The 23,393-nt window shown below is 40.8% G+C and overlaps 2 protein-coding genes across 2 annotated transcripts; both read left to right on the forward strand.

The window, feature by feature from the left end:
- The first annotated feature begins 3,381 nt into the window (after positions 1–3,381).
- On the forward strand, positions 3,382–3,795 carry LOC138901594 (uncharacterized). The gene has a single exon (XM_070189368.1). It carries the CDS (start codon positions 3,382–3,384, stop codon positions 3,793–3,795), a length of 414 nt encoding a protein of 137 aa, XP_070045469.1.
- An 8,771-nt stretch (positions 3,796–12,566) lies between these two features.
- On the forward strand, positions 12,567–15,422 carry LOC138901595 (uncharacterized). Its single transcript, XM_070189369.1, has 6 exons — positions 12,567–12,861; positions 13,322–13,443; positions 13,505–13,816; positions 14,433–14,484; positions 14,755–15,146; positions 15,252–15,422. Exons 1-6 carry the CDS (start codon positions 12,567–12,569, stop codon positions 15,420–15,422), a joined length of 1,344 nt encoding a protein of 447 aa, XP_070045470.1.
- The last annotated feature ends 7,971 nt before the right edge of the window (positions 15,423–23,393 follow it).

Raw genomic sequence — 23,393 nt, forward strand, 5'->3', positions numbered from 1 at the left:
TTCAGGGTTTGCAGAACTACCCTGAGATGGTCAGCATGGTCCTCCTGACTTCGTGAATATACAAGAATATCGTCAATGAACACTATCACAAAGGAGTCGAGGAATGGCTTAAAAATGCTATTCATAAGATCCATGAAGGCTGCTGGAGCATTTGTTAGCCCAAAGTACATTACTGGAAACTCAAAATGCCCATACCGGGTTCTAAAAGTTGTTTTCAAAATACCCCTCTCCCTGATTTTCAATTGGTGATACCCGGATCGTAAATCGATTTTGGAAAAGTACCTGGCACCTTGCAATTGATCAAACAAGTCATTTATCCTTGGCAGTGGGTACTTATTTTTGACTGTTACCTTATTAAGCTGCCGATAGTCAATACACATTCTCAGTGACCCATCTTTCTTTCTTACAAAAAGGACCGGTGCGCCCCAAGGCGACACACTCGGCCGGATAAAACCCTTTTCTAACAAATCTCTCAATTGTTCCTTTAGCTCTTTCAATTCTGCTGGTGTCATTCTATAGGGTGGAATAGATATAGGATGCATGTCTGGCATCACATCAATCCCAAAATCAATCTCCCTGTCTGGTGGGATTCCAGGGAGTTCATCCGGAAAGACTCCCGGAAATTCATTCACAACAGGCACAGACTCAAGTGTAGGTGCCTCAACATCGGTGTCTGTTACCCGGACCAAATGGTAAATACATCCCTTGTTGATTATTTTCGTGGCCTTTAGGTAAGAAATAAACCTACCCTTCAGCACTAAATCATCACTCTTCCACTCAATAACTGGCTCATTTGGAAATTCAAACCTAACAGTTTTTTCTACACCAACCAGATTGTGCCAGTCATCGAAAACAAGAGGAAATTGGGAGGAGAAACATCCCACCGCATTGAGCGAGTAAATGTAATTGAGAAGGATCAATGGTGGAGTAACAAGATAGAAAGCATACTGATGTGGTTAGGGTATGAACCAGGCAAAGGTCTTGGCCAAACGCTTCGGGGATCAAAGAACCCATACGATCATAATATCATGACACAACCTTTAGTCTCTGGTATGAATATACTGCACAATAATACTAGGATTGGACACCGCCGTGGCGTACCGATTACTACCCATTGGAACAACCCATACCACCACTGCCCCAGACATTCTGCCAGACTGATGTAATCTGGAGATCTGAGAAAGATGAGGTTTTAGCCGGCATGAGGAAGTTGTTCCTGGATGAGGAATATATGGACTACAGTGCAATTTTAGAGGAGGGGAGGAGGATAAGGAGGAGGACCGTACCATTCAAACAGTGGGAGAAGGAGTTTTTCTCAAGAACTGGACTGCTGCACCATCCCGGGCTCGTCGAGTACCTGGGTAGCCTTGGCTGAATTAACATGATTTATTTTAAAATTGTTTTTTAGGAATTTAAGACATTTTCAGTACTTTATTTTGAAATAATTACTCCAGCCTTCGAGTCGTACTTGTTGACAATTTTATGTTTTATTAATGCATTATTGCTTTTCGTTTATTTATTATTATCTGTCTTCATTCTTTTCAGCGTAATTATTACATATCCTGATGAACCTACGGTTATGACATGTAATGAGACAACACAACATAAGGAAATTATTTTGGATGATTTGTAAGATGATATAATACACGGGGAAATTGTCAAAGAAGTAGAGAATTTTGAGAACAAACCAAAGTCCAATTTGGAAGAAACTAAGGCAGTTAACTTAGGAGATTCTGAAACTGTCAAGGAAACTCGCATATGCATTCATCTATTACCGTCAAAGAAGGAAGAGTACATCCAGTTTCTAAAAGAATATGAGGATATTTTTGCATGGTCTATGATGACATGACTGGGTTAAGCTCATCCATAATGGCTCACAAGCTACCTACCAACCTCATGTGTCCACCAGTAAAACAGAAGCTCAGGAAATTCAAGCCAGATATTAGTCTAAAGATAAAGGAAGATGTTACCAAGCAAATCAAAGCCAAGGTCCTTCGAGTGGTCGAGTACCCAACCTGGTTAGCCAACATTGTGCCAGTTTTGAAGAAGGATGGGAAAGTCAGAGTGTGCGTTGATTATCGAAATCTGAACAGAGCAAGCCCTAAGGATGACTTCCCATTGCCTAACATACACATACTAATCGACAATTGTGCCAAGCATGAACTCCAATCCTTTGTGGATTGCTTCGCAGGATATCACCAGATTTGGATGGACGAAGAGGACACCGAAAAGATGGCCTTTATCATGCCCTGGAGGATATATTATGACAAAATAATGCCATTTGGTTTGAAGAATGTTGGGGATACCTACATGAGAGACATGGCGACTCTTTTCCATGTCATGATACACAAGAAAATAGAGGTGTACGTGGTTGATGTTATCATCAAATCTAAGAGAAGTTCGGATCACATAGCAGACCTGAGGAAGTTTTTCGACTGGCTTCGAAAATACAATTTGAAGTTGAATCCTGCAAAATGTTCTTTCGGAGTCCCTGTCGGGAAGTTACTAGGTTTTATCATTAATCGCCGCGGTATTGAGTTAGACCCGTCAAAAATCAAATCTATTCAGGACTTGCCACCACCATAAAACAAGAAGGACGTGATGAGATTTCTGGGATGCCTCAATTATATCAGTCATTTTATAGCACAATCAACGGTGATATGTGAGACGATCTTCAAAATACTGAGGAAAGACACTACAACGAGCTGGACTGAAGAATGTCAAAAGGCTTTCGATAAAATCAAGGAGTACTTGTCTAAGCTACCTGTATTGGTCCCGCCAGGGCTAGGAAGACCTTTGCTGCTGTATCTATCCGTGTTGGATTGAGCTTTTGGTTGCGTTCTGGGGAAACATGATGAAACCGGGAGGAAAGAGCTGGTGATATATTATCTGAGTAAGAAGTTCACACCTTACGAGGCCCGATACTCTTTGCTGGAGCACACCTGTTGTGCTTTGACATGGATAGCCCAGAAGTTGAGACATTATTTCTGTGCTTAAACTACATATCTCATATCAAGGATGGATCCACTAAAATACATCTTTCTAAAACCCATGCCTACGGGTAAGTTAGGAAAGTGGCAGATATTGCTAAGTGAGTTCGACATCATCTATGTGACTTAGAAGGCGGTCAAGGGAAAAGCGTTGGGCGATCACTTGGCAGAGAACCCCGTAGATGGAGAATACGAACCATTGGAGACGAAGTTTCCCGACGAGGAAGTGTCGTTTGTAGGTGAAGATATTTCCGAAACATATGATAGTTGGAGGATTTTTTTCGACGGAGCAGCAAACTTCAAAGGAGTGGGAATTAGAGTTGTTTTAGTATTAGAAACCGATCAACATTATCCGGTATCCGCAAAGCTCAGGTTCTCATGCACCAACAATATGGCAGAATATGAGGCTTGCATCTTGGGACTCAGATTAGCCATCGACATGAATGTTCAGGAGTTGCTAGTAATCGAAGATTTAGATTTATTGGTACACCAAGTACTAGGAGAATGGGCTACCGAGAACACTAAAATATTGCCATACCTACATTGTGTGCAAGATTTGATCACGAAGATAGAATTCAAGCATGTTCCAAGGATTCAGAATAAGTTCGCAGATGCATTGGCAACCTTGTCTTCCACGATACAACATCCAGACAAGAATTTCATCGATCCTATCCCGATTGAGATTCGTAAGCAGCCATCATATTGTTCTCGCGTTGAAGAAGATTTTGAAGGAAATCCATGGTTCCATGATATCAAGGATTTTTCGGAGAAAGGAGAATACCTAGAGAATGCTACACACACTTAGAAGCGCACGCTCCGAAGATTGGCCAACCACTTCTTTTGGAGCGGAGGAATTCTGTATAGAAGGACTCCTGACTTGGGGTTGTGGCGATGTGTTGATGCTAAGGAGGCATCTAGATTGCTCGAAGAAATATACACCGGAACCTGCAGACCTCACATGAACGGGTTCGTTCTGGCCAAGAAGATATTAAGGGTAGGATATTTCTGGATGACTATGGAGACAGATTGCATCAAATATGTACAGTAGTGCCACCAATGCCAGGTACATGCTGATATGATACGAGTGCCACCCAACGAACTCAATGCAACGAGTTCACCCTGGACTTTCTCTTCCTGGGGCATGGATGTCATCAGACCAATTGGACCCGCTGCTTCAAACAGACACAAGTTCATTTTGGTGGCTATAGATTACTTCACAAAATGGGCTGAAGCCGCTTCCTATAAGGTTGTGACTAAGAAGGTCGTAGCAGATTTCGTTCGGGATCGTATTGTTAGTTGATTTGGAGTAACTGAGTCAATCATTACCGATAATACCGCCAATCTCAACAGTGATATGATGAAAGCCATGTGTGAAACGTTCAAGATCAAGAACCGAAATTCTACAACATACAGGTCATAGATGAATGGCGCCGTAGAAGCCACCAATAAGAACATCAAGAAGATATTAAGGAAGATGGTGGACAACTACAAGCAATGGCATGAGAAACTACCATTTGCTTTGCTCGGGTACTGCACCACAGTTGGTACGTCAACTGGGGAAACACATTATTTATTGGTCTACGGTACTGAAGCTGTTATACCTGCCGAGGTGGAGATTCCTTCCCTAAGAATCATATAAGAGGCCGAGCTCAGCGATGCAAAATGGGTACAGAGCCAGTATGAGAAGCTAGCTCTTATTGATGGTAAGAGAATGAATGCAGTGTGTCATGGTCAACTCTAATAGAATAGAATGGCAAGGGCTTTCAACAAAAAGGTGAGATCAAGGCAATTCACACCGGGGCAATTGGTGTTGAAATAGATCTTCCCGCATCAGGACGAAGCAAAAGAAAAATTCTCACCTAACTGGCAAGGCCCTTACATGGTTCACCGAGTACTGACAGGAGGAGCGCTTATACTTGCAGAAATGGATGGAAAAATATGGCCAAAACCTATCAATTCGGACGCAGCCAAGAGATATTATGTTTAAGATTGTGTTTGCACTCTCCTTTGATGTAGCTTAAACTACGCTTGACCTGATTCCCTATTAAGAGGGGATACATTGGCGGCCTTGTGGGTTCGGTCATGTTATAATAAAATATTCAATCCTTTTACGGTCAGGAACTGGGTAAGAGTTTGAGTTTTGGCTATGTCATTACGTCAAGGATCATCAAGAAGTGTATCGCCAGGAGTATACATCAAATTGGGGCAGAAGTTTGAGGGAGGTCCTCAAAATTCCAAAATAAGAAGGTCGCAATGTGTCAAAGCATGTCACGGTCTTTGATTCGACCAAACTGTGTACTTTTGTTCATTATTTTTAAAGCAATTGCATTACTTACATATGATTTACCATAAATGCATATTTTCGAATAAACCGCATTTTCTATAGTAGCCAGATGTTACCTAGGGTGACTCGAACAAGGCATCAAGACAAGGAGCAAAGGCGAAATGAAGAATCAAAGGCACGGACCAACCTTCACCCCCCCCCCCCAAAAAAAACTGACGATTTTTCTTTGGATGCAGGCATGACAAGCATATCCACAAATTCACAACAAGAATGCTATCTTCACTGACAGAAGTCACCATCACAAAGGCGTCAAGCTAAGGACCACTTCCACTCTCACATTAACCGTTGCTTTCTTTGCATAGGGCTAAGCACTGCCCTCATCGTCGCATAAGGCTAAGCGCTGCCTTTCTCTGCATAGGGCTAAGCACTGCCCTCATTAGATTGCATAGGGCTAAGCACTTCCCTCATCATTGCGTAAGGATAAATACTTCCTTTATCTACATGAGACTAAACATTGTCTCCATTACATTTCATGAGGCTAAGCGCTGCCTCCATTATTGCATAAGGCTAAACGCTACCTTTCTCTGCATGAGACTAAACGTTGTCTCCATTACATTGCATGAGGCTAAGCACTTCCTCTATTATTGCATAAGGCTAAACGCTGCCTTCCTTTGCATGGGACTAAGCACTGTCTCCATTACATTGCATGAGGCTAAGAACTGACTCCATTATTTCATAAGGCTAAACACTACCTTCCTTTGCATGAGACTAAGCATTGTCTCCATTACATTGCATGAGGCTAAGCATTGCCTCTATTATCGCATAAGGCTAAGCACTGCCTCCTTTGCATGAGACTAAACACTATCTCCATCACATTGCATGAGGCTAAGCACTACCTCCATTATTGCATAAGGCTAAGCACTACCTTCTTCTGTAAGAGACTAAGCACTGTGTCCATTACATTACATGAGGCTAAGCATTACCTCCATTATTGCATAAGGCTAAACGCTGCCTTTCTATGCATAGGTCTAAACACTACCCTCATCATACAAGGCTAAGCGCTGCCTTGTCTCGTTCTCGCATATGACTAAGCATCAACTGTTCCCTCTATCAAACGATCGGTATCTTCGCATCTTTGCATTTCATGGGCTGAAACATTGCCGCATTGTCCGAAGATGTCATAGTCCGAAGGCATCATCCTCATAGCCCAAAGATATCATGCCATGGTCTGAGGATCTCTCAAAATTGCACATCATTATTCAAAGGCATCATAGTCCAGAGGCACCATCCTCATGGCCCGAGGACACCATTTTATGGCCTGCAAATCCCTTGTCATATGCTTCATGGCCCATGACATCATCTTCATCGTCCAAAGACAACTCTTATGGTCCGAAGGGAATTTACATCATGTTTAAAATTTTGCAATAACCTTATATATTCGCGTTCATCGTGTCTTAAATTTTGCAGGTAACTCGGGAGGTAACCGTTCTACAAACGGGGGCTCCGGTTTCCATTCACAATGTTCACATCCTTTGACTATCTCAAACGTAACCAATGATCGGCAATTGATTACTCTTTGTTCCGTAACCGCCCAAATATTTATCTCGAATATCCGTAACATTCAAATTCGCATACATAGCTCCACCCAAAATTATCCGTTACTCATGACACCATCCTATACAAAAGATCTTTTCTCAAAACATATAAATATTCTTATAATGACTCCATCGGTTTCGATCGCCGTTGGATCCCGAACTACACACGACCTGATTCCCATAATACCAGGGATATGTAGGCAACTCAAGAACCAAGGTTCAATCCCCATATTTTCAAAAACACATCATCCTCAATCATTTCGGACAAAATTAGTCATCATTTTCTTACCCGACAACTCTTTCATTCCCAGGTAAAGAGGGGCAACTGTTGATACCCAATTTTGCCCTCATATTTTATAAAATATTATATACACTTTCAAAATATTATTTTTGCATCATTTCTCAATTTACAAGAGACAAATAAGTATTTCTATAATTTTTCATAATTTTTAAATCTTTAAAATTGATTTTCTCGCATTTAAAGTATTCAAATATTTATTAATTATCCTTTCAAATTATTTTGGGATGACTTAATCATCAAAATTTATTTACACCCATATATATGTTTTATAACATTTTTACTTCATTGCATACAAGTACATTTGTATTTTTGATCAATTTACATAATTTTTGCAATAATAGCCTACATTCTATACATAATTATATTTATTACATTATTTATGTTAGAATAATATTTTTATATTTTTATAATATTAAGCTATTATTTTTCGGTATTTTACTGCATAAAGAATATTTTTATTATTTATTAATTAATTTTTATAAATTATTTTAAATAATTTTTGCATATTTAATTTCATAACCCAAATTAGGCTAATTTTTGGACCCAAACTACCAGCCCAGACCTCAAAACCCTTGGTCCAATCCCCCAGCCCAAACTAAGAGACCCTTTTAATCCAACCCAATTGCAACCCGCTAAACTAACCGCCCGCTCAATTTTTAATCCTGGCCGTTGATCTCTCAAGATCAACGACCTAGAGCTACCTTACCACTTTTAGTTACCCAACCCAAACCCTAATCTCCATTTCCCTGAGACCATCACCTCCGAATGCTCTCCACTCTCCTTCTTTCTCTGATGAACCCTAGCCGCCTCCCCCTTAAATCCCTCTCCTAATCTTGTTGATAATAGGATTCCTCCATTATTTTCTTACCATATTCGGCTAAAATCCAAGGCCACCAGATTCTGTTCATTTACCTCCTCCAGTGCAAGCACTGCTTGGAGCCCACTTCGAGGCTATTGTGAACTCTAAAGCATTGGAGATTTGGGGTTTCATCTTTCTCCAGTAATCGCAGCTATTCCTGAGACTTTGAGTTCTTCATTCTTTATTTACTTTATTCGCAACTGGTTAGTAGTTTATACTCTCGTAATTTACTTTCCTCTGGTTGTGTTTATGTTATGTGCATTCCTTTGGGTGTTTAATGTTATGCCACTTCAAGCCTGCTTGTCCCAATGCCATCATGTTGTTTCAACTCTATTCTAATTCTAATTTTCGCATAGTTAGCTAGGTTGATTCATGACGTTTGCTTGGTTTGCAATTAAACCTGATTATAGTTTATCGCACTTTGTTTGGATCTCTGGGAAATTATGTCATTACTCAGAATTGTTTTCTTCTTTTTTAATTCCCTATGCATCACCTGCTATTTTGTTGCAAATTCTGTGATGACAATGTCTAAGTGCTTAGCCTAATATGCTCTTCCTTGACATTATTAGCCTTAATGCATGCCCATTGTAGATGCCCAACTCGATTGATTGCTTATCTTCATGTTTAAGTATAATTGATTACTTAAAAACTGTTGTTTATCATGAATCCATGACTTAGAATCTCCTAGGGAACTAATGCATGCCCGGAACTTATTGGAATGTATCTTTGCTAAGTCTTTCATGTACACCTGCTATTTTCCTAGAATCAACTTGTGATTTTCTACATGCCAATATTGTTACAATGCCAAGGCAGACTTGTTCTTTAATTTGATGTTGTGTGCTCACTGATCATTTTAAACTCCTAGGGTGAATTCCAATACATGTCTAGTTTATTTCTCCTTATGTCGCTTAAGACAAGTCCCTACCCTCTTCATGTGATACTTGCTTGCCTTATTTACCTGAAATCCAGTTTCTTCTCATCCGCCATGAATGCTTACCTATTGAATTAAAAACCTTTGTATGATGATTTGTATTTGCCTGAATATTTCACATGTTAGGCTCTGCAAGTTAGTTGTTTCTCATTAGGCTCTCATGTTAAAGCTTCTATGCCAAGGCTGTATCTCACTTGTTCTTGTCTATGGCATTACTAGGTTTTCATGCTCAAACCCATGCCTAACGCTCTCTAAGATAGTCCTAGGCTAAGCTTTGTTATGAAACATTGTTTGAAATAATCTTGTTGCTCTTAAGTTCTGTTTCTGGAATGATAAGCATAAACTTGCCTCATTGTGTCCTGCATGTTTCCTAATTTAAGCATGATATTGCTTATATGCCTTGATTAGAATGGTTATTAGTTACAACTTTAAGAGTAGTTTTGTTACCCGTATGGCTGAATTTAGCATTCCATGGCTTAATCATTGGAATCGTTTGGGCCTGCTTTTAGTATTGAGGGTTCGAAAGTACTATCTGCACCTGGAGTTTGGGCATGCTATCCGCATGAATTCCAAAGCCTATTTGAAGGACCATATGTATTACTGGGTTATTCTGTATTTGTATTTGGGCCTGTAAGTATTTAAAATTAGCTACAACAATTTGTAAACAAACGATGGGGAGATTAGTGAAAAGGGGCGGGGGTATTCAGATTCTCGCATGAACGGGTAGAAAACTTGCCTGTAGGATTTAATTTTCTTGTTTGCTATTCGTTTGACGTGCTCCTATTCTACACATTCATAGAAATTATGCCTATAGGGATCACACACACTTCACTTGTACACTATTCAAAGCATGTTAGTATTTTCCATACATGTTTCTATGTCTACTTAGATAGCATGCCTATATGATACAATAATAAATATTTTGCTAATGCTCATCTAGATACCATGTCTATAAGACTTCAACTAATCAATCAATTAGTCGCTTCTATTGCTTTTAGTGCACTGCTCATCTAGATATCATGACTATAGGATCTTAATCAACTAATCAACTAGTTTGTTTCTTCATTATATTGCCACACATAGATGACATGCATATAGGGATAAAGTATTATAAAATCAATTTCAATTGTCAACTGTTAGAAATCCTGCATGTAGGATACTGTTACTCGTCTTAGATAGCATGTCTATAAATCAAACGTTGTTAACCCTGAGCTTTCGAACAATCTTACTGCCTCATTGCACGAACAATGTAGATATCATGCCTATAGGTTTGAAATACCTTTAATGTGCAAATTCATTAGTCTAAAGCTGCAGTACTATTTATACGATGCTGCAAAATAGAATCACATAGACACCATGACTATAGGACTTAATGACTCTAATGCGTCTTAATTCTAAAAATTGTCTACTGCCTAATCTACCCGTGTGCATTTGTTGTTTATGTGTGGAGGTTATCTTGAGCCCTTTATTGTCTTTATGTGAAGTCCTATATGTTTTGAATGTGCGCTAGTTTTATCATTTTTGAGCATCCTAAGTAGAGTCTAGAACCTCCCAAATAATAGGTCCAAAGCCTTCTGGACCATAGGTATGGGACGTGTAGTGCACGCATAGGAAACGACCTAGAATTGAATTAGAGCACCTTTAGGTAAACCACTTAAACATAGTAATCGGGTAGCAGGAGATGATAGTCTGTGCTCGCTGAATAATATGAGCAACCCCTACCTTAAGGGAGTTGCGAAGTAATATTTATGTGATCTTTTAGGCTAAAAAACTTAGGACCCCCCTCCTTTATATGTTTATTGTTCACACTTAGTCATGGAATATAGAATAATTAAGTTGTACATTGTAACCTCTAAAAACTCGTATTGATTATCTATAAAGTCTAACTGTTGCCCGATTTTCTTTGCACATGTTCATAATGCAACCTTCAAATTTATTGGCTTCCTTTACTTCTATGATTACTTAGGACAATTGTAATCTGATAATCCCACATAGTGTAAACTTTGGCTGGGACTCACAGTTGTGGACCTCGAAGAGTGCCTAACACCTTCTCTTTAAGGTAATTTGAGCCCTTACCTGATTTTTGGTGACGTTGACTAGTCAAAATAATGTTATATGCAAATAGGTGCCCTAACGCTCCTTAAATCGTCAGGTGGCGACTCTTCTATTTTAATACCTATTTAAAAGAGTTGTCACATATCAAAACCCGCTTTTGAGAGAAAAAAGGATGCGAAAATACTTGCTGAGAATATGGGGTTGGTTGTACTCATACTATGCAGATCTAGGGGTTGGACCGTGCCACCAGTAGCCGAGGTTTATTACTGGATATCTTGGAGAGATGAGATAGAGCTGCATCTCGACCGCAATCTTGGCATCTCTTTTCCTTTATGTACTGTTGCTTTTCATTCAGACAGTATTGATAGTTGGCATTTGTGATTTGTACTTTCGTTTTAGAGCTCATGACTCTGTATTTACTAGTTCTGGGGGATTTATCATGTGTTGGAATTATTATGTTATGTTGAGACTTTAGACTTGTTTCATTCTTGTCATTTCTATTATTATGATTCGTTACTGTTATGTTTGGCTTGCCTAGCAAGTTAGTTAGGCTCCATCTTGGTCGGTGGGCGGTTTCAGGTCGTGACAAGTTGGTATTAGAGCCCTAGGTTCATAGATTCTACAGGTCATGAGCAATTTTAGTAGAGTCTTGCGGATCGGTACGGAGACGTCTGTACTTATCTTCGAGAGGCTATCGAACTGTTAGGAAACTTCACTTTCTTGCATTCTTGTCGTGCAGATTTATTAATTCCGAAGTTTGAACCTTTACTCTTCTATTATCTCACAGATGGTGAGGACGCGTTCAGGTGGACAAGCACCAGTGCCACCAGGAAGGGTCGCTAAAGGCCGGGGAAGGGGCCGAGGTAGAGGCCGATGTGGGGCTCGTACTATAGCTAGAGCAGCACATGCGGAGCCACCAGTCACTCTAGTGAAGGAGCAGGTTCTGGATATTATTGAGCCGGTGGGACCAATTCATACACCGGTGATACCTATTGTTATACCTGGTCTTCAGAAGGATTTGGCTCAAATCTTAAGCGTATGCACTAGCTTTGTTAGGTGGGTATGTTACCAGTTACACCATCTACCTCAGAGGCGGAGGGAGGAGCCTAGACTCCCCTCGCTCGTACACCGGAGTAGCTAGCTCAAGGTTATCATACACCAGAAATGCTATCAGTTTAGCTAGTTATTGTTGCTCGGGCCAAGGTTGGTCCCCCAATGACTGATGAGGAGCAGAAGAGGTTGGAGCAGGTTAAGAGGCTCGACCCTCCGGATTTCAGCAGAAGAGACTCAGAGGATGCTCATGGTTTTCTGGATCGGTGCCATTGAATTCTTCGCACAACGGGTATTATGGACATTAGTGGAGTTGTTTTTACTATATTTCAGCTAACATGTGCAACCAACATATGATGGCAAACCTATGAGTCAGGCAGGTTAGCTGGCGTAACACCACTTATATGATATGAGTTCTCAGTTCTTTTCTTAGAGAAGTTTGTCCCACAGACTTGCAGAGAGGAGTTACGTAGGGAGTTTGAGTATTTACGCTAGGGAGATATGACTGTGACCCAGTATGAGATGAAATTTGCAGATTTGTCACGTCATGTAGTATGGTTAGTTCCCATTGAGAGGGAGAAGATCAGGAGGTTCACTGATGGTATCAACTATGATTTACGTTATAGTATGGCTCGAGAGGCCGAGAAGGATGATAGGTTTGACCATATGGGTGAGATTACTAGACGTTTGGAGCAAGTTCACAGGCTTGAGCATGAGGAACAGGAGACCAAGAGGCCTCGTGGTTCGGGTGGTATTAGTAGTGCCTCATCTGGAGGCGAGTCAAATTACAGTAGAGGTTGATCTCTTAGGAACTCTTAGGAAGCTCGTTATGTTCCTCGTGGTTCATTAGTTAGACACAGTTCGTACAATGCTTGCCCAGTTCATTAATCATTCAGTGCGTTGACAGCATAGAGTTCTTACTCTGCCCCATCTGCTTAGGATTCCACATGTAGTTATTCAGATTATTAAGGTCAGCAGCTTCGTCAGAGGAGGGGTTGCTTTGAATGTGGATACTTGAGTCATCTCAAAAAGTATTGTCCCAGACTTCTGAGTAGGGTTCCATTGCAGAGCTTGCGGCCTATTGTAGTGTCGTGTATATCCGTCGTGTGTGGTTACCATTGGGGGTTATGAGACTAGAGTTGATTTCTTGTTGCTCATATTGGTTGATTTTGATGTGATTTTGGGCAAGGATTGGTTGTCACCATATTACTCTATTCTTCATTGTCACGCTAAGATTGTGATGTTGGATGTGCCAGGATTGCCGAGGTTGGAGTGGAGAGGCTCCCTGAATCATGTTCCTAGTAGAGTGATTTTATATTTGAAGTCTCAACGGATGGTTAAGAAGGGGGTTTTGGCATATCTGGCCTATGTGAGAGATGTTAGTGTTGACACTCCTACTATTGAGAGAGTTCCCAGATGTATTTCCTACAAACTTGCAGGGCATGCCACCCAATAGAGATATTGATCTTGGCATTGATTTGGTGCCGGGTACTCAACCCATCTCTTTTCCACCATATCGCATGACATTGGTAGAGTTGAATGAGTTAAATGAGCATTTACAAGAGTTGCTTGACAAGGGTTTCATCAGGCCTAGTGTGTCACCTTGGGGTGCACCGGCACTGTTTGTGAAGAAGAAAGATGGTTCTATAAGGATGTGCATTGACTACAGGAAGTTGAACAAGGTTACTATCAAGAACAAGTACCAACTACCGTGTACTGATGATTTGTTTGATCAGCTTCAGGGTGCTAGGGTATTCTTGGAGATTTATTTGAGATCGGGGTACCATAGTTGAATATTCGGGCTTTAGATATTCCGAAGATGGCTTTCAGGACCCGCTATGGTCATTATGAGTTTCTGGTGATGTGTTTTAAGCTGACCAATGCCCCAACAACTTTTATGCACTTGATAAACAACACATTTCATCCATATCTTGAATCATTCATCGTAGTTTTTATTGATGATATATTGGTGTATTCTCGCAGCTATGAGGATCATGAGCAGCACTTGAGGATCGTGCTCCAGACCTTGAGGGAGAAGTTATATTCTAAATTCTCTAAGTGTGAGTTCTGTCTTGATTCAATGGCATTCTTGGGCCACGTGGTATCTAGTGAGGGGATTGAGGTGGATCCGAAGAAGATTGAGGAAGTTCAGAGTTGGCACAAACCGTCTACTACTACTTAGATCCATAGTTCCTTGGTTTAGCGGGGTATTATCGCTATTTTGTGAAGGGATTTTCATATATAGAAGCCCCATTGAATAAATTGACGCAGAAGGGTGCCCTATTCAGGTGGTCTGATGAGTGTGAGGAGAGATTTTAGAAGCTCAAGACTGCCTTGATTACAACTCCAATTTTGGTTTTACCTTAGGGATCAGGTTCTTATACAGTGTATTGTGATGCTTCACAGATTGACATTGGATGTGTGTTGATGCAAGAGGGTAGAGTGATTTCTTATGCTTTGCATAAGTTGAAGCCCCACGAGAAGAACTAACCAGTACATGATTTGGAGTTGGCAGCCATTGTTCACGCGCTCAAGATTTGGAGGCATTATCTTTATGACGTGCCTTGTGAGGTGTTCACATACCACATGAGTCTCCAGCACTTATTCAAGAAAAAGGATCTGAACTTTAGGCAATGAAGGTGGTTAGAGCTACTAAAGGACTTTGATATCACCATTCTTTATCATCCAGGGAAGGCCAATATGGTGGTCGATTCTTTGAGTAGTAAGGCAGAGAGCATGGGGAGTCTTGCTTATATTCCAGTTGGGGAGAAATCGTTAGCATTGGATGTTCAGGCTTTGGCCAATCAGTTCGTGAGGTTGGATATTTCGGAGTCTATCAAGGTTCTCGCTTGTGTTGTATCACGATCGTCCTTGTTTGAGCGCATCAAGGTGTGTCAATATGATGATCCCCACTTTGTTGTCTTGAGGGACACAATGCAATACGGTGATGCTAAGGAGGTTACTATTAGTGATGATAGGGTATTGAAGCAAAAGGGTCGGATCTGTGTCCCAAATATGGATGGGTTACGAAATTTGCTTCTTGAAGAGGCCCTTAGTTCACGGTATTCCATTAATCCGGAGGTTGCAAAGATGTATCATGATTTGAGGCATCACTATTGGTGGTGGAGGATGATGAAGGATATTGTTGAGTATGTTACTCGGTGTTTGAACTGTCAACATGTGAAGTACGAGCATCAGAGACCCGATGGGTTGCTTCAGAGGCTTGATATCACTATAGATTTTGTAGTTAGACTTCCACGGACATTGAGGAGGTTTGATGCAGTGTGGGTTATTATGGATAGACTGACCAAGTCTGCACACTTCATTCCAGTCATGACTACCTATTCTACAGAGTAGCTGACTCAGATTTATATTCGGGAGATTGTTTGTCTTCATGGTCTGCCCGCGTCTATTCTCTCAGATTGAGGCATGTAATGTACATCATACTTTTGGAGAGTAGTTCAGCATGAGTTGGGAACACAGGTCGAGCTGAGTACGACATTTTATCCCAGACAAATAGGAAGTCTGAGTGCACTATTCAGATTTTGGAATACATATTACGTGCTTGTGTTATTGATTTCGGGTGCTCATGGGATCAGTATCTATCGCTAGCAGAGTTCGCCTACAACAACAACAATCAGTCGAGTATCCAGATGGATCCTTATGAGGTCTTATATGGGAGGCGATGTCATACTTCTGTTGGTTTATTTAGGAGCGGCTTCGTACAACGCAGTCTAGGCAGAAGAGTTATGCTAACAAGAAGGCTCTTGATGTTGCATATATGGTGGGTGAGAAGGTTCTACTTAGAGTTTGGCCCATGAAGGGTGTGATGAGGTTTGGGAAGAAGGGAAAGTCTAGCCCTAGGTATTTTGGTCCTTTTGAGGTGCTTGAGAGAGTTGGAGAGGTTGCCTACAGCTTTGCCTTGCCACCTAGTCCATCGAGAGTTCACCCAATGTTTTTTCCATGCTCAAGAAGTGTCATGGTGATCCGTCACATGTTTTGGACTTCGACACGGTGCATTTGGATGAGGATTTGACTTATGATGTGGAGCCGGTGGACATTCTGGATCAACAAGTTCTAAAGTTAAGGTCGAATAATATAGCATCAGTGAAGGTTCATTGGAGAGGTCAGTAGATCGAGGAGGATACTTAGGAGACCGAGCAGGAGATGTGAAGCAGATATACTCACCTTTTTGAGACTCAAGGAATGATTCTAGACTCGTTACAGGACGAACCTTTGTTTAAGAGTGGGAGAATATAATGACCTGGCTGGTTGTTTTGAGTAGTTTAGCCATGTTTCCCCTATTTGATGCTTTACATTTGTGTAATTATGGTTACATGACTTGCGGGGGTGGTTGGTTTGGTTTCGGGGAGGTTTTGGAGTGAATTAGGACACTTTGTCTCAAGGTTGGAAGCTTAAGTTGTAAGAGTTAATCAGAGTATGACTTTTGTGTAGACGAATCCAGAGTGATGTTTTGATGGTTCCAATAGCTTTTTATGGTAATTTAGGACTTAAGCGTATGTCCGGATTTGGATTTAGAGGTCCGTAGGCTGATTTGGTACTTTTTGGCAAAAACTGAAAAGTTAAAGGTTTGGAAGGTTGACAAATTTGACCAAGAGTTGACTTTGATGATATCGGGTTTTAGATTTTTTGTTCAGGGAATTGGATGTCATTTGGGACTTTCATGCAAAATTTGAGGTCATTCCGAGTTGTTTAGTCTTGTTCGGCGTAAGTTTTGAATTTGGAAAGTTGGATTAGTTCCTTAGGCTTGAATTGAGGTGCGATTCATGATTTTGATGTTGTTTGGTGTGATTTGGGGCCTCGAGAAGGTCCGTGTTATGTTTTGGAATTGGTTGGTGTGATTGTATGGGGTCCGAGGGACCTCAGGTGTGTTTAGGATGGGTTTCTAACCATTTCCACCATGTTTTGGATTGCTGATTCTGAGTTCTAGTTTCCTTCTTTGCGATTGCGAAGAAGAAGTCGTGTTCGCAGAGGGTCTTTTGATGGTAGGCAAGTTTTTCTTCTCGTTAGTGAAGGTGTGATCACATTTGCATAGCTTGGGGAGGTATTTGCCTTTGCGATCGCGATGAGGGGGCGTGTTCGCATAAAAGGAGAGGCTGGTAGAGCCTTTAGGTTTTTAGCCTTCATGATCGTGTGAGTGTGACCATGTTTAAGTAGGCTTAGGAGTAGAGTGCACCGCATTCGCGACCAGTAGTTCGTGTTCGCGAAGGGATTTTCTGAAGCAGCATTTGATTGTGCTTCACGATAGCGAAGTTGGTCCCGCGATAGCGAAGGGTATACCTGGGCAGACCATAAGTACTATATTTTTGATGGTTGTAGTCATTTCAACATAGTTTGAGTTGTAGAGCTCGGATTTGGGCCATTTTGGAAGGGATTTTTCAATTTGGATAGGGGTAAATGTTTTTGACTTGGATTTGTTCATTGTTCATGATTCCAACCTTTATTTTAGCATCTAATTGCTAAATTAAAGTAAAGAAATTGGGAATTTTAGTAAAAACTTGTCTAAAGTATAAATTGATGATTAAAGGGTTGATTTGAGGTCGGATTTGGATGAAACACATATATTTGGACTCGTATCGTAATGGGTGTTCGCAATTTGTGAGTTTGGCTGGGTTCCGAGGTGCGAACCTGGGGTTGACTTTTTGGGTTGATTTTTTAATTTTGGTTAAAGATCTTAGCTTTATCATTTGGAATTGTTTCCTATGATTTTATTGATCATATTAAGTTATTGTTTGTTAGATTCAAGCCGTCTAGAGGTTGATTCACGCGGGAAGGGTCTATTAGAGGATTGATTTAGCTTGATTGAGGTAAGTATCTTACCTAAACTTGGTTGGGGCACTAGTTGCCTGAGTTATTTATGATAGTTACGTGCTATGGGTGGCGCACATGTGTGGGGTTTAGCCCATGTACGCGCACTAGGGTATTTATTCATGATCGGGGTGGTGCTTAGGCTATGATATGCCTTTATTTGATAGCCAAGCTTCATGATGTGATGTTTCTCCTATCTATACCCCATTTGTGAGCTATTTGTACCATGTTTGAGGTTACATAGAGGTTAATCTGCTGATTTTGAACCTGATAAATTGCTATTTTCGTGATGTGCTTGTCTGATTGAGCTATGATAGCACACTTTGCACATTCCTACACCATAACATGTCACATATACCAGTCCAGGAGTATGAAACTTGATGTTCATTTATCATATACATTTATTCTTGTATATCTGCTTTTTTGTGTGATATGGATTGGACTGGTAGCATGTAACCACATCGAGAGGATTGTGATATTGAGCCTGTGACCATGCCGGGCGGATTTGTGATATTGATCCTGTGACCACACTGGGCGGATCGTTAAATTGGCACGTGAGTTGTCTGTGAAGCACACCAGTTGTCCGTGCGGATCTGAGACATTGAAATTATTGGCACGTGAGTTGTCCATGCAATACGTGAGTTGTCCATGCAGCATGTGAGTTATTCAGCGGTTGATATTATTAGCACATGAGTTGTCCGTGCAACACGTGAGTTATCCGTACAACGTGTGGATATAGATCCACCCCCCTAAGGTCACCCTCTCATATTCCTTCTTGATGGTGTACATGCAGTTTGAGGAAACTTATTAGTGTTTTGGATTGAGCCACTAGTACCGGAGATTTTTTGCTGGGTATCTTGGAGAGATGAGGTAGAGATGCATCTCGACCGCAGTCTTGGCGTCTATTTTCCTTTATGTACTGTTATTTTTATTCAGACAATAATGATAGTTGGCATTTCATACTTGTACTTTTGTTTTAGAGCTCATGACTCTGTCTTTACCAGTTCTTGGGGATTTATCATGTATTGACGTTATTATGTTATGTTGAGACTTTAGACTTATATCATTCTTTTCAATTCTATTATTATGATTCGTTACTGTTATGTTCGGCTTGCCTAGCAAGTTCGTTAGGCGCCATCATGGCCGGTAGGCAGTTTTGCGTCGAGACAATATATTATTCATACTCTGTGATTTGGTAAGGAAGAATGTATGTTTCCAGGAATTCTAGATTTAATTCCATTTATTTAATAAAATTCCTGATTTTAAAAGTTCAAAATGAATAATTTAGTTGGAGGTTTACCGTTGGCCATCATGACCTATGGTGGGAATTGGGTCTTGACAACTTGGTATCAGAGAACTAAGTTCACTTAGGTCTCACGAGTCATGATCAAGTCTAGTAGAATCTTGCCGATCGGTACAGAGACGTCTGTGCTAATCTTCGAGAGGATACAAGACTGTTAGGAAAACTTCCTTTTCTTGATTTCTTGTCGTGTGATTTGATTTTGCTGAAGCTTATGTCTTCACCTCCTTCCTACTCATTCGAACATGATGTTAAGAACTTGATATCAGTTGGGCATTGAGGAGTTGTGGTGGTGCTACAGGTGAGGTTCAAGATGTTTTCCCTGCATTATAAGGGAAGACTACTATCATTGCCTCGTGGAAGGGTGTTTGATCATTTCAGCTAGTATTGGTGTTGCCCATGTTTCGGGGCTATACACAGTGCATTGTGATGTTTCTCGCATTGTTATCGTGCAGTGCTGGTGCGAAGGGTAGGGTGTTTACTTATGTGTTGCAGAAGTAAATTCTTTAGGAGGAGGATTATTCGATTCGTGATTGGAAGATTCAGTATTTAATTCTAGCGCATGAGAGAAAATTGTACTATAGATGTTCAGGCTTTAGTTAACGGAGTTGTGAGATTGGATACTACCGAAGTTGGAGGAATTCTTGTTTGTGTGGTGGTGTCATCATCCCTGTTTGAACGTAATAAGGCTCTTCGGTATGATGGTCTTCATTTATTTGCCTTTGAGGGCACGGTGATGTGATGTGGTACCTAAGAAGCGGTTATCGGAGATGACGATGTGTGGTGACTTCATGGTCGAATCGGTATTTCCGGTGTGGATGGTTCGAGGGAGATAATCCTTGATGAGGCTTAAAGTTGATGGCATTCTATTTGTTTGGGTGCTATAGAGATGGATCATTACTTGGGGCGGCATCATTGGTGGACAAATGACTAAGTCTATGTAATTTGTTTGAGGTGGTGGCTTCTATACTTAGGAAGTTCGAATATAACGAAAAGAGTTTGCGTGGAGTGTAGAGGAATAGGAATGCTTGATTGTCATTTTGGGATGCAATATAGCTTCGAGTTTTAAATGTATTGTTGGACCTTCAGATGATGTTAATGGAATGAACAAACTCTTACAACTGGTGGACGAGTGTGGACTCTGGAGGAATAACTTATTTCATAGTGGTTATAACCATGGAAATGTTGTTGGAGAATATCAATATAGGGTTACACAGGTGGGCTATATCATGTGAAAAGGTTAGGAGTTGCGTGATTTCTAATGAAGTTCCTATGAAGAGTTCTACCTTCTGTCCAATGGGATGCATGTACTACTATATGAGTCCATATTGCCTGAGGAGGATGGCGCGACCATCATGAAGTTGAGTGTGCATTGGGGCTGATAATATGGGTTGTGTTATGATTAATGCAACATGAACTTACGAGAAATTCAGTTGTGTAACAGTGCAGGATCATAATAACTGAGAAAGAGAAGTCATTGTGGGTTCTTGGTTTATGTGATTGTGGCTTAAAGAAAAGTGGGGGAGACTACCATCAGATTGGGTCAGGTGGTCATGTGTCTTTGCAGTTTCTAGATTTTGGTACATTGGTGGATTACTTATGACTAAGGAAGAGGACATCAGGGATAATTCGAGCAAGGAATTTGATGAATGTGTGCTACATTTCACCTTATCGATTCATGTGAAGATTATGGGATGACTCAAATTTTATACTTCCTTGTTAATGTGATGTGCTTGGGAAAGGATTTATTCAGTTGCTTCTTTGGAGTATTCGTGTGCTAACGGAGTACTAGCTGTTTGGTTATATAATCGGGACTGGTTTAGAGTGGGCGACTCTCAATAATGGTTGTAGAGTGTTAAAGATTTAAAGTATGGTGCCTAAGTAATTTTGGGTTCGTTACGTGGACAAGGGTTGAGTATTGCAACAAATTGTGAAAGAGACTTGGAGTATTTCTAAGTTATCACCGGGTCTACTGTGCGGTGTTAGAGAGATGGAAGAAACAACTTCGGATTCAACGAAGATTTCCTCGGAACAAGTGTAGTAGTTAGAGAGACTATTGAGCGCATGAGAGGATACAAAATAGCTTATGGGTATTAAGACGATGTGGTCTTGCAATTTGGGGTCACTCAGGATGAGTGTTAATTGGGATCCATTGTGTGTTGGTAAAGAAAGGTGTTACTTTGAAGGCAAGTCAAGAGGAAATCTGAAGAAGTTGCGTCAGTTTAGTAGTGACTTAGATCAGCATGGTAAGGGAAATGATCAGTTCTTTCGGTATGTTGAGGTTATGCAGGTGTTGTGGCAAGAACTTGCAGGCTTTACAGTCTACCTGATTCATTTTTAATTGTTCGGTCATGTGCAATGGGTCCCGAAGAGTTCTGACGATTTTAGCCATGACATGCAGTGTGTGTCTTCTGCAGTTATGGGAAGTTGGTTGCGTGTTGCGACTTTTTCTCTGAAATGAGTTAAGTGAAAGTTTTCTAGCCGATGAAGTGTTATTCTACTGGTGGTTCGGGAGTTATGATGAAATTCTTGTACTCTCACGTAATAGCATGATAGGTGCAGTGAGCAGTGTGGAATTTTGAAGGGTCAAGGTTGCGATTAAGTTTTGAAAGGGATGTCGCGAGCTCGAAGGAGCAAGGGAGATTTTGGGTGTTCAGAGTATACTGACGCTACTTTAGTGTCGCTTGAGAATGGTGTGTTCTGTGGAAGAGGCATTATGTATTGATTGCGGATTCTTGATTAGCACTACAGAAATATCATGGTCGGTAGCCATGGATGTATAGGTTTTGTTACTTGGTGCGGAAAGTTGTGGGAGTACCTCCCTCAGGATGATGGTGTAGCGTGTCAGTCATTTAAGTGGAAGATATCGAGATCGGGTATGGAGATTCTTGTACTATCGCTGATAGGAGAGTTTATGTTTGACAGGCAGACTATTCATTTGGTTGTGGAGTGAGGAAGTTTGTTCAGGGCTTGACAGTTGATTATATGTGTCGTGGATATGGTCATTGTGGATCATTGGAAGGATATATACCTATTTGAAGTAAGTGGAATCAGTTTATAGGTCCAATGGTAGGCCTAATGGGAAGGTGCATTCTACACTATATCAGATATGTTTATTCAGCCCAGCATTGGTCTATGGATGAGTCTTCAGGCGTGATGGATGGTATTTCTATCATCATCTATTCATATGTTACTCTTTTATGCTATATGGGTGGTGAGGTGTTTTGATTATTCACATGTGTGTTGTGGTCCTGTATAGACTCTATGGTGTTATATGAGCGAGATGACTCACAAGATGCTGGTTTGTTTATTCCACCTTAGTCGTCCTTGGCCTTTTTTGTAGCGCATTATGTTATCCGTCTCCCCAGGGTCATCTTTATGCACTTGGCGTGCTTTTGGTTGATATACGTGTGTCTAGTGAGTATGGGCATTTTTGCTTGATGGGTAATCCCATTCAAATGATCATGTTTAGATTGGGTTGCACACTGAACGGTATCATGTGTGGATCGGGTTGCACACCGCAACAGTGAGATGTTGGGTACGATTTCTTATACTGTGGGATAGATTCTTAGTATTTTGTTTGGTGGTTATGTCTGTCACGTATGCTGGATAGTTCTGTACTTGGATTTCCTTTCCTTATTGGTCATATTCTAGTTGTGGCTTGTTTGGAACACTGATCACGTCGAACGCGATTTTAGATGGTGTATGATGTGGCTTGTCGGCCTAGCAGCTTGTACTGGGTAAGACGAGGTTGTTGGACCTGAAATCAATGCAGTTGGACTTGTGTAATGTAGGTTTGGAGGGAGAATGTCGTTAATCATTTCAGAATGTGGCAATGGTTCTTGTCGAGAGGAAGGGCTCCATAATTTGTTGGTTTGAAAGGTGGTTATGAATGTTTGCACATCTCTTTCATTGTTGGAGTATTGCGAAGGTTGGAATATGGTTTTTACGTGTCATGAGGTGTATTACCAGTATCGGATTCGGGAACTAGCAGTTATTGTGGCTGGATGATATTACTATAGGCATATGAACTAACTGGTACATTGTGTGGTTACGACTTGGGTGTATAAATATGTTCAGGTACAACTTGTTGACATTGATACAGTGTATGTATGCTAGGATTAGACCTTATAGGAAATTCTGAATGTTGGAATTTGGTTCTAAGGCTTGTGGGCTAAGGTAGCAGGAATGATCTTCGG

The sequence above is a fragment of the Nicotiana tomentosiformis genome, chromosome 11 (genome assembly GCF_000390325.3).
Source record: "Nicotiana tomentosiformis chromosome 11, ASM39032v3, whole genome shotgun sequence".
NCBI classification, from domain to species: domain Eukaryota; kingdom Viridiplantae; phylum Streptophyta; class Magnoliopsida; order Solanales; family Solanaceae; genus Nicotiana; species Nicotiana tomentosiformis.

Excerpts from the sequence above, each read along its gene's own strand:
- LOC138901594 (XM_070189368.1), top strand. The coding sequence starts at position 3,382 with ATGGCAGAATATGAGGCTTGCATCTTGGGACTCAGATTAGCCATCGAC.
- LOC138901595 (XM_070189369.1), top strand. The coding sequence starts at position 12,567 with ATGACTGTGACCCAGTATGAGATGAAATTTGCAGATTTGTCACGTCAT. Across the intron at positions 12,862-13,321 it reads CGAGTCAAATTACAGTAGAG|GATTGCCGAGGTTGGAGTGG; the intron begins GTTGATCTCTTA and ends TGGATGTGCCAG. Across the intron at positions 15,147-15,251 it reads GGTATTCCATTAATCCGGAG|TACGAGCATCAGAGACCCGA; the intron begins GTTGCAAAGATG and ends CAACATGTGAAG.